Here is a 12,437-nt window from a genome sequence, read left to right as displayed (position 1 = left end):
ATCATGCCTGCTGCCTGCAGCCATTTAGTGTAGTCAAGCTATGACCTCTCTCTGCCCTGCTGCATGCTTTTCTCTATGGCTGGGTAACAGGAGCAAAAATTACTCTGGAGATGCAAAAATTACTCTGGGGTGGGAATTTGATGCTTTGTTTAAGGAAAGTTGCTGTATTCAAAACCATGAGTGAGATGTAATCTGTTTGTAGTAAAGTCTGTTAAACATAACACGTAATGTAATTTGAATAGTGATTACTGTCTTTGTGACAGAAAAATCAAGGCATAATTTTTTTCTCTTCCAAGTCTGATGGAATGGTTTTATTTCTCTGTGGGGTTTTTGCTAGACTTTTGGCTAGTCTAATATTTGTTTATTCTTCTGATCAGGATTATAGAGTCAACATCTTTCTAAGACAGAAGTGGAATGATCCCAGACTCAAACTGCCCAATGACTGGAGAGGTTCAGATACACTGACAGTGGACCCAACTATGTTTAAGTGTCTTTGGAAGCCAGACTTATTCTTTGCAAATGAAAAAAATGCTAATTTCCATGATGTCACACAAGAAAATATCCTCCTTTTTATATTTCGGGATGGAGATGTCCTAGTCAGCATGAGGTATTTTATTTATATGTTTTCACTATTTTTTAAAGTGACTTTATATGAAATATATATTTTATATTAGCCTTAGCAATGCAATACAATTTATTACTAACATTTAAATTTATATGAGACAGTTTCTAAACAATGCTACAATAAATTGTGTTTAAAGAAATCAGATGGTGTTTTAAAGCATGTCAGTTGATAGCACTGCAGGTGTGAGAATTTTGAAGTGTATATGCATGTTAAGCTAACACACTGAGCTAACTAATTTTAAACCCTTTTGATAATTTCTTAGGTTCCAAGAAGCATAATGGAGAGGATAATATATCTGAAATACAGCCTTCAATAAAACAGTATATATTGCACACTACTTGAATTTTTACAGCAACTAAAGTAAATGATGAATACTTGCTAAAGATATAGAGAAAGCAGAAATTATAAAATTTGTGAATATGTATGTTTTGCAAAAGTACTACGAAAAAAAATCCTGATTAAGTTCTGTGCCTTACTGGATATAATTTTTTTAAGAAGCCTCCAAATTGCTGTTCAGTTGAATTGCAATTAACATATACTTCTTTTTGGTAGTTTGACTTGGTTTATCAAAACTATACATGATGACACAAAAATAGTCAACCGCTTAAACTGGCAAATAGTTGATTAAAAAGGAGGTCATAGTGAATTACAGATCTGGAGAGTTTATAGTTTGTAGTTTGTAGGGTTTAGGCTAAATTTCCTAACAGGAAGTGAATTTTCTTCTTGTGTGAACTGTAACATATTGCCCTGATAGACGCAAAAATTGTTGCAGTGAATACACTGCAACATTACCTTTAAGAGGGAACAACTTGAGAAGCTAGGTTCACATGAGCTATTTCTTCCTGGAGTAGAAATGGATAGAAAAAAGAAGAAACAATATGAAAGAGTTGGGGTTCTTCTTATCCCATTTCAAAACAAGATGAGAAAAATTAGTCTCAAGACTATTGCTGGCAATGATCAGAAAAGAAAATACATTGGGCAATCAAAGCATTTCATTTGGCTTTCTCTGAAGGTCTTGGTTTTGATTTCAGCGGCTTCTATAGTGTTGAAGTGTGTAGAAATTAATATTTCAAAGTAGAAAATGACTTCCGGCTATGAAAGTAGTTTTCCTTTTGAAAGAGCAAATGTTAAATGAAACATTGAAATATTTTCCAAATATTTTTTTCTGGTTGCAGGTATTTATAAATGAACTCAACGGGTATGGTTAATGATTAATGAATGTTGAGTGAATATTAAAGGAAGTGTTTCTAATGGAAAAACTACTCTCTGAAAAAGTACAAATAAGAAAAGCAGGTCCAATAAAGTTAGAAATTATTGTCATCTTCTAAAAATTCTCTGTTTATTGTAATAGCACACTGTGTTCTTACATGATATGTATGCAGGTTAGATTATTTTAGGGACTGTGGTTTGATGAAATTTTTCAAATATGTAATTTCTATGCCTTGTGTTTCTGGTTTACAGAGATGTTATCATGTATAAATGAAAGAATCTCCAATTATCAAAACACTTTCATGGCAAAATATGTATGAGAAAAAGCTCTTGCACAAATAGTTAAGAATTAGGAAACTGAATGCAGGAAAAACAGCTACTACGCACATCAGGGGAAGTAAACAGTAGACTCCCACAAAAAAAAAATCTATTCTGTGTTCTGTGCTTTTCAACATAAACCACCTGAAAAATACTCTGAATTTGCAAGTGCATTTGATGATACCAAAATATGCAGAATGGTAAAGATAAGATACAGCAGTGAGAACCACAAGTCAATCTAATGACTAGGCAACAAAGTATGGGATGAAATTCAGTGTAAACAATTGGAAAGGATGCATGAGGGAAAAAATTATTTTAACTTCACATAAAGCCTGATTGATCTAGAGTTGGTTATTACCAGCCCAAAAAATTAGCTTTGGGTAGTAATGGATAGTTCTCTGAAAATGTCAGCTAATAGCTCAGTACTGTTTGAGAAAGGGAATGGAATTCTTGGAAGTAGTAGGGATTAAAGTTATGCCAGTGCATAAAAGTATACTATATTTACATATTGAATGCAATTCTGGTCCTCCAACTTTAGGAAGGGAGGCAGGGACAGTCAAAGGTATGGAACAGCTGAGCAAGGCTGAACTTTTCACACTGGAAAAAAGCAAAATAATTGAGGTGGTGCCATAGAGGTCTCTAAATAAAAAATGGCACAAAGAGGATGGATGGACATTGATTTTTTGCCTTCTTTTACCATGAAAGAACTATGAGACAGACTGAGGATAGATAAAAAGCTGTGATTAGAGTGTGTGCAGCTTAGATATTACATTTTTTGCTGCAAGATGCTGTGCATATTAAACTTTATGTGGTGTCAGGGTTTAACCCCAGCTGCAAACTAAGTACCATTCACTCACTTCCTCCTGGCCTCAGTGGGATGGGGAGGAAAAGCAGGAAAATAAAGCCCATAAAACTTGTGGGTTGAGAACCCCTTAAAAATTGCAGCAAAGTAAAACAAAATAAAAATATTAATGCTAATACTAATTGTAATAAAAGAGACAGGGGGAGAGAGACATAAAACCAAGAGAAACAAGTGATGCAAAATAGAATTGCTCACTACCTGCTGACAGATGATCATCCCTTCCCTGCTGCCTCTCAGCTTCTTGCGTACGTGCTCACTGACAGAGTATGGGAAACTGAATAGTCCTTGATTTAGGGCAAGCACTACTCAGCAACAACCAGAAACATCAGTGTGTTATCCATGTTATACTGAATCCAGAACACAGTGCTGTGCCAGCTACTAGGGACAAAAACTAACTGTCCCGGGTGAAACCAGGACACCTAGACTCCAGAAAGCAGCTGAAAGCAAAACAGCTTCTTGGAGACAAAAAAATCTGTTGATGTCCCTTAAATACTGAAGAATCCCTTCTGGTTTGGGAAGCCCTTGAGGTGCAACTTTTGGATGCTGCTGTATATCTGGCAAAATAACACTTGCAGATTGCTGTAGAGTCATATTCTTCTTTAGAAGTCTGTCATTGGCCAGTGCTGGAGACAGGACTCTGTTCCATATAGGCATTTGGTTTGATTATTCTATGACCTCTATTTTGTCTTGTATTAGTAGTTCTCTAATTTGCGAGCTTCTATGTGTTTAAAACCCTCTTTAAAATTTTATTGTCTTATTTTTTACTAGAAAGATCTCCATTGCAAACTGCTAATTATAACTTCTAGACTTTGTTTCTGCTCTTTTAGAAGACAAAAATCAAAAACCTGTGATTTTTTCTTTCTCATGGCCCTCAACTGCTTACCTGACAGCTCACACTGTTTTTAAATACCATTTCTGTATTTTCAGATTGTCTATTACACTGTCATGCCCTTTGGACTTGACCTTGTTTCCTATGGATACACAGCGCTGCAAGATGCAATTGGAAAGCTGTATGTAAATCACTCTGTCCATAAAAACAGTTCTCTTCTAGGCGTGCATGAGAATCAAACAAAAATTATTAGTTCTGTTTACTTCATCTCCACATTTTTAATGAATCATGAAACTGATACTCACTGGTACCAATGTACATTTCCCTATCAAAGATGTTTCTTACTGTTATGGCAGTGCACTCTTAGCTTAGTTTTAGCTTTTGCTATCAACCAGAATGATAGCTGAGGCCTTTTATAAAAGCATTTACAATAAACTCAGATAAATGGAAACATATCATTTGGAAAAAAGAATGGTTCTGCCAGGTGGTTTTAACTTCCACAACCTGTGCTACTTTGTAATTTTTTGGGGCCCAATTTATCCCCTTGCATTGATAATACATTGGTATTATTTGGAACTCCTTTGATACAGTACAAAAGGAAAAGTATTTGATGCCAAAGCAGTGAGATCATTTAGTAACAAACGTTTTGAAAGTGGTTTCAGGATATGTTGTGGATGTAGTCAGGCATCTATTCCTGGTCTCCAGGTGATTTAATCTTACAACAGGGCAGACAGGTCATGTCTCTGAAGGGATTCATGCCATGCTGGAAGTTGCAGACAAAATGTTTCTGAAATCCATCTTCCTTTCCATGCCCCAAATATGCAGGTGTCTACTCAACTACAGCTTTTTCCAACAGTTTAATCCTTGGTGATCCCACTCTCATGGTAATTCTATTTTCCTGAATAAGGATGAGCATGAAGCAGAGAGAAGGAAGGTGACCTGTTCCAGTCTGTTCCTGCTGTAACATAAATACTCATTCAGCTCTTACTGCAGTAGGTCTGGTGGGAAAGGTGAGGTTAGGGAAAGGAAGTCACAAGTGAAGAAAAAGTAAGGTTAACCAAAGCTGGACAGGGTATCACAATATGCACAAGGGTAATAACAACAACAACAATGACAACAATAATAATAGTTATGAAAATAATAATAATAGAGCTTTACAATTTAGGTTTTGTCAGCATTTATCTTTAGAATTTTAGCAGGTCCGTAGTAATTTTGTTCATCACTACTATGTATGTACATCACTGAAGTAAACTCTTATAGAAAACCCAAATCAGTTTCAGGTTAAACTGGAATTAGTTAGTAATACTAATGGAAGTTAACTCAAGATTTCTCAATCCAGAAAGTCCACTTGCTTTACAAGTGTTGAAAGGTATAGTCATACAAGGATAAACTACTCATTAAAAAAAATAACGTTAAAATTATATACACAAATTAAGTGAATTTTCTCCTTTGAAAAGACTGCGCTAAACTTTCTTCAACCTTTTAATTCGGTTATCAAAAGTAAGAAAAGTACCCATGACTTCCTATCTGTCCTTCCAGTTCTTTCATTGCTAGCCATTGGCAATTTTATTCTTAGGTTATTTTCAAATCAATATTTTGTTTTTACTTGCTAAACTTTGAAATCAAAAAGGCCATCAGTTGTTACTAAGATGTTCTCATATCCACAGTTATAATCCCCAGTTCTACATATTCTCAATAGACAAAATTTTAATTCTCCAGTAAATGTTTTCATAAAGGATCTTGGCAGTTTTTCGATATGCTGTGTGTTGGAATGGGGTGAAAATTATTTTATGAATGAAACATTAAGACAATCTTTTTCATAGTGTATTATATTATGGAGCTTTGAAACATTGTGATTTTTATTAAATTATTGTGAATCATAAAGACATCATTTATGAACAGTTTCACTTTCTTAATCACAGCTCTTTTTCAAAAATTAAAAAGAATAATCTAATGCCTCCAGAAAAAGAATGGCTCTTTAAACATTTTTCTCAGGCTTTGAACTGCAAAATGATGCATTCCAACGCCATCTTTTTTATATTTCCTCATCTGTGTTTCCATCTATACACACATTATCTCAGTTTGAATTAAGTTAATATTTAATGAACAGAAGGTAGCAAAGAAATGGCTTGTAAATCATGATTCTGATTATGCATATTTAATTAATATTGCTTTATTCTTGAATATTGTGAGTCTAATTTGCACTGCTTCTCACTTGCTGCTGGTGTATATATTATGATTTGGGCAGTCAGAGGTTTGCTGAGGTCTGTCTGTACTCAGTGGGTCAGGAAGGCACTGAGCTGATTTCTGTAGGACTGCACATCTGCTCTAATTCCTGGGCAAGTATTTCCTGAATGGCAATGCTGTCATGAATCAGGGCTTTTAGTCCAAGAAAATAAGCAGTGCGGTTGTTTTACACAAACACCAAAATTCATCATGGTAATTGAGTTGTTAAATTCTTTTGAAATTACTCAGACTCATAAGTGCTATTTAAAATTCATCTTTTTCCTATTTTGCTGACGTGGAGTATGAATGAATATGGAGGTTGAAAGCTGTGGAAAATACAGCTTTGCTTTCTTTGTTTGAAATGCCTCTTAACAATACCTGTTACCTTTGTAACAAATACCTCTTAGTCATCCTAATATTGCTGATAATGTCATGTTTCACCCACTAAGTCCTAACTTCGGCGCATGTAAAAATGCAGCTGTGGATTATTTAATTTTTGTATTTATTTATTTGAACAGGAAAGAAAAAGACTGAAAGATATGCAATACATATATTCTAGGTTTTCTTGCAGAGTTTACTGTGATTGAGGTGGATCTTTAAACAATTATTATTATTATTATTTTGTTCTTGTAGTTGGTTACACAACTGATGACTTACGGTTTATCTGGCAGTCTGGAGATCCTGTACAGCTAGAGAAAATTGCTCTGCCTCAGTTTGATATTAAAAAGGAGGATATTGAATATGGTAACTGTACCAAGTATTACAAAGGCACAGGTAGGTAATATAGGTTATTTCCTTGGTAAAAAACTCTAAGCTTCCTTTAATTACTGTTTATAGTTAATGGTTAATATTCCAGTCCACATCTTACATTTCCTGGGATAAAATATATTACTTTTAACTAATTAGTGGTTTATATTATGGTAAGTTTAATATGAGGTCATTACAAACTAGTTCAAATATAGAAATATCCAAGTTGAAGAAGAGATTAAATGTTTGTCTTGGCTTTGCTTACAGATAGCGTGATCTTACTATTACCATTTTATTTCTATGGTCCTAATACCTGTTTTTGCTTGTAAATGTTGAACTTTTCTGAAAGAATGTGCATGCAGAATCATGCCAGTTGCAGCAAAGTAGGTAAATTTTGATTTTCTGGTCAGACTTTTGTTTCATAAGTGGATAGTACTAGATTGTAATTTCAAATACTTCATCCGGCAGGTTCTTCCTTTCTCTAAATGTTCTGGCAATTCTGTCATTTTTGAAAGCTGCTTGCAATCCTCAGCTCTCTATTTATTTATTCCCATGATTATTTTTTTAGTGTTGGCACAAATTTTTCCAATGGTTTCTGTACTCTGGCTTTTAATGATTTACCTTTTTCACCTTGATTGATTCCTGCCTACAATTATATCCAAACTACTCATGATGTGACAACCACAAGACTTTCTACAAGAACAGCTGTATTTTAGTCAGCACTTTTACATCGTGGGTATAAATCTTCCATTAAAACTCAATTGGGAAGTCTGTGGTGATGCTGCTTCTGAGGACCCTCTGCAAGTTTCTTGTTGCCTATTCAGCTGAAGTGGAGGGTCTGTTACTTGCAGTTGCTCCTGTGGTTGATTCCAGCCCTGGAGAGATCTCAAGGAACCTTAGCAGATCTCAGAGTTAAGAATTTGATTTGAAAAGATAATGAAAATAAAAGTGGGCTTTGGTTTTTAACTGCAAAATGAGGGAGATCTCATCCTAGGAACATAATTCAGCCTCTCAGTTGATTTATAATTTGTAAATAATAAGAAATTAGCTCTCTTCAGGAAAATTCAGATTTTTTTGAAAGCATATCCAGCAGCTAGCAGTGATGGCATCCAGGATATGGAAAAACCTTACTTAACAGAGAAAAATATTTTGTTTCTGACTAAAAAATGAAATTACTGAAAAAATAGTCCATGAAGTAGTGAAAAACTAAAGGAATGGATCTTGCATTTCCCAAATGAAATTCATGCAAATGGGAAAATTGTAAAACTTGTATTCTACTGTGATTGAAGTGTGTGCTAAATCTGAAACTAAATATCTATAAAAACTTTAGATATTTTGGGTATTTTTAGGAACCTTGAACAAAAATATTTAAGAATTATACACAAAGAAAATCTGTGGTTTAAGAATTATACACAAAGAAAATCTATGACCACGAATGATATGGTGCAAAATGTTCAGTAAAATATTCACATTCTGTGTGTGTGTGAACATTAAAGAAAGAACATGAGAGATCCATTTTGGAAAGTTTTCACAATTCTTTTACTGCAAATCCATTCTATTAAGAGCCTCCATTTAATCTCATAACTAAAACCAGAATTAATATTTCAGTAATGTGAGCTGAATATGTAGTACGATTAAATATTTTTAAAGGCTGTTTTCAATGGTCCATTTTTTTTATTTACTTGAAAATTCTTATGTTGAAGGTACCTTCTAACAGCAGATTTCACACACAGAGCTAAATAATTTTGTCAGATAATCAAGAGAAGTTTTGCATCAAGGAGCAGATTTTCATAATTATGGCTTATGAAGGAGTTCCCTGACAATTGCAAAAACCCCTAATCTTTGCTGCCATTTCTGTCAACGGATGTTTTATAATACCTACCTAAGTTGAAAGAGGGTCAGCAAATCTGGGCTGCTTTTGTAGCAATATATTGAATATTTATATTCACAAATTTCCTGTTATTCATCAATTTTATGACAGATCAAATAGATCCTTTTTGAGCTGAATGGTGAGGGCAATAGATACCGTACTCTGTCTGATGAAATATTATTCAAATGAAGGCATGCAGTATACATTTCCTACATAACACAAACAAATAATGATTTTGAAGGTCATCTCTCATTTGAAAACAAAACCTAAAAGTGTCTGCAATCCATTCATAAATCATAGAGGGAAAATTTTTCAGCCAACTGATCACTGAAGATGATAGAATGAACTATAAAATACAGTGCAGTGTCTTCTACACAAGGATATTTGTCCTTAATGTTTTATACGTTTGTTGTTATGGCGTCTGGATGCCCAAACAGCACTTTTACAATGACATATCATTGTAGAGCACGGAAGGAAAATGGAGAACTTCATGACACATTCTATCTTCTAAATAAGTATCTCACCAACTGGGTCAATAAATACAGTCTGATTTGAATTTTGAAGTTGTAATATAAAATAGGAATGCCTTTTTCTTGCGATAGATTATTTTTTGAAGCTTTCAGGTTTTTCCCAATAGTGTTGTGTTATTATTAATATAAAAAATCCAGTTTTTCTAATTGAGTGAATATATGGGCAGAAATTATTTTCTGGTTATCAGACTTCTTTATACATTTGTTATCTCAGTAAAACATCTAGTAACTGCAACTTTGTTTTGTGTTGAATTTTTCTTAAACATCTTCTGAAGTTTGTATGCTTTAGATGTTCATTTTAAAAGATTTGGTACATTGTTCCTTGTTTAAAAAAAAATTGCAGCTTTTCTAGAGTTTCTTTTAAAATGTCTTTACCAATTTTAGAAGTAATTTGTACGAAATTTCAGTACTGGGGAAATCTCTGGTTAGAGTCACATTCAGAACATCTCTTTTCATTCTAAACTTGCTGGACTAATATTTCTTAATTCATCTTTTGTACAAATTAATGCTAAGTAGGATTTTCAGATGAGCTTAAGCTAGTAGGACTTCCAGACACCATTGGTTTTGTCTGAACTGCATCTTGAAGCCAGCATCAAGCTGGGAGTCACTTCAGCCTCCTGCTGCTTTGAAAAGTGGAAGGGTTCCTTACAGAGCACAGAGTACCACAGCCTAACCACACTTGATGCTTAGGTTAATCTGTGTTTTGAATTTTTTTTTTCAAATTAAACTCTTTACCATTTTAAAGAAAATCAAAGCATTGAACTTTTGCTCTTAAGCAGAAAAAGACCGGGAAGACATGGATCAGAGGTTCACCTGCAAAGCACATTAAACATTAATGCATTTATTTCTTTAAAGGTTATTACACTTGTGTAGAAGTAATCTTCACTTTAAGAAGACAAGTTGGATTTTACATGATGGGTGTTTATGCTCCTACACTGCTAATTGTTGTTCTATCCTGGCTGTCATTTTGGATCAATCCTGATGCAAGTGCTGCAAGAGTCCCACTGGGTAACCTGTGTTTTCACGTACTGTCACAATCCACTGTAACACCATTGAGCCATTCTCAGTTGCTTTGGCTACATGACACTGGACCCTGAAAGCAACTTCACTTCCATTATCCTTTCATCATTTTCACTGAAATCTGCTCATTCCAAGTCCTGTAAACTCCACCTTGGCATTAAGACTTCACTTGATTGTAGTTCCAGCTTTTGGGTGACAATCACACTGTCTCCTCTCCTCTCAGCCTGGACAAATCTGATCCATCTATGCACTAGTGATGCTTCAAACACTGGCAATATTCAGTTTACAGGAATTTCAACATTTGCATAATTAAAAAAGCAGGATAATAAGTAAGGCTCTTAATAGCTACCTATTGGAGAAATCTTTCTGATGATTAATAGAAACTATATTTGGAAAAGAGCTAGCATTCCTGTTACCTGACTGTCTTTATTTCATTAGAGACTCACTTCATGGGAGTACTTCAAGCTCATGCAGTCATGCTGCTCAGCACAACACAGTAGGCAGGCCCTTCATTTATTATGAAATAGTAGGACACAGACTTAATAGTAACAATATTATCTTGACTAATTGGGTTGTACAGCTCTGGCATGGCCAAACCTGCTGACCCCAAGAGCTCAGTGATGTGCAGAGCCAGGCTCCTGTGTCCTGACACTTCTATTTGGATTCCATTTCCTATGTTTTGGCCTCCCAAAGCTACCATTTTCCCTAGCACTACTCCTCTCCAAATGTCCCTCCATACTTTCCAAATCTTTGCTATCTCCCAGGAGGTTTAGTGCACCTGTTTCCAATACCCCAGTGGTACAGTTGCACTATCCCTCCAGCTGTTTGCCTTGGTCACAAACCTCTTACTCACACTGGAACTGCTACACGCCCACAGGATATGACTCCTGTGCAGCCTTTAAAATTTTTTTCTTCTTTTTTTTCTTTTAACCTTTGAAAATAGTTACTTAGGAAGGAGTCTCAATCTGTATTTGTTTCATGGCAAGTAAAAAATATAATATTTTACCTTGAAAAGTTGCAAGGTTGCCTTATATAATTCGAAACTTTAGGAGAACATTTGAAGACAAAAAGGGTGGGGAAAATGTAACATGCATTACTTTTAAAAGAATGAAAGAGAAACTGGAAAACTAGTATCAAAACCAAGTTGTACTGCCAATTTTATAATCCCGTGCTTCAAATAGTGAACCAGATGGGTTTATTAAAGACATATAAGATTTATAAGACTTAGCATAGATTTAAGTATCGTGGATGTCTTTGTAACTAAATATACATACTTACTTATTGTTGGTTTATTTCATTCATTGTAGGTGTTTATTGGCTTCTTTCATGCATTAGCATTTCTGAAATAATGAATTTTCAAATATACTAGCCATTGGCCTGGCTATTTGACTTTTCCTTAATCCCCAGAAAAGCAAAAAACCTGTAAATCTGACACGTCCTTAGTTGAGTCAGTATTTAGTATGACAGTTATTAATACTGTCACTGGGGTAAGATTTATCTTTCTCTAGTTTCAGGAGAGCAACAAACTAATTCTTCTAGTGACATCCTTGAGATCCTTGACCTTGAAACAGAACAAGATTAACATTTGTGTTGCAAATAAATGATATCTTGCCCCAAGAAAGTGTACCAGTGATTAGTTACAGATCTTATTAGATGAGAAGCTACTTCAAATCTTTCAGTTTATTTACTCATGCTCCTCACTCACATTTGAGCCTTAAGCTTTGGATTGTGATAAGTAGGCACCTAGTGCAGCTGTTTCCAGATGTGCAGCTTGCACTCTGGTACTAGGGTCTCCAGGGCCACGACAACATTCATCAGGCGGCAAATGGTTGTTGAATAGAATATTTCTGTGCTTCTGTCTCACTTTATGGTTACCTTGAAAACCTAGAAGTCTCTTAGACTCTGAAAGTGAACCTTTCATTGTAGGAATCCACACAAAAGGAAATTAGCTGCTGGTCACCGTGGCCTCAGTTGCTCTACTAAGCATGTTAATAAAAGCTCCACAAAAATCTTTTCAGCTAGAATGTATAAGTTCATGCTGTAGAGTTCAATCCAAGATTGTAAGGTATAGTATTTTAAGGTCTAAAGAGTGGGTTTACAAAAGTTTTTTGGCGCCAGTCATGATATTAATCATCACATATTATGATAATAAAAACTTTAAAGTCAGTAGGAAAAAAATACTATATCAAAGACCTTGAGCC

At 34.8% G+C, this 12,437-nt stretch overlaps 1 protein-coding gene across 2 annotated transcripts in view; it reads left to right on the top strand.

Annotated features, from left to right (window-relative positions):
• Positions 1-12,437, top strand: part of GLRB (glycine receptor beta) — a 46,149-nt gene that overhangs the window by 19,637 nt on the left and 14,075 nt on the right. Inside the window, exons 5-8 of one of the 2 annotated variants that reach the window (XM_068187212.1) lie at positions 378-607; positions 3,942-4,024; positions 6,703-6,843; positions 10,072-10,224. In XM_068187212.1, the coding sequence (XP_068043313.1) occupies positions 378-607; positions 3,942-4,024; positions 6,703-6,843; positions 10,072-10,224 (607 nt within the window). The remainder of the gene's footprint in view (positions 1-377; positions 608-3,941; positions 4,025-6,702; positions 6,844-10,071; positions 10,225-12,437) is intronic. The other variant, XM_068187213.1, reaches the window with a different exon arrangement.

The sequence above is a fragment of the Anomalospiza imberbis genome, chromosome 4 (genome assembly GCF_031753505.1).
Source record: "Anomalospiza imberbis isolate Cuckoo-Finch-1a 21T00152 chromosome 4, ASM3175350v1, whole genome shotgun sequence".
Classification (NCBI taxonomy): Eukaryota; Metazoa; Chordata; class Aves; order Passeriformes; family Viduidae; genus Anomalospiza; species Anomalospiza imberbis.
This window is presented reverse-complemented; position numbering and strand designations above follow the sequence as displayed.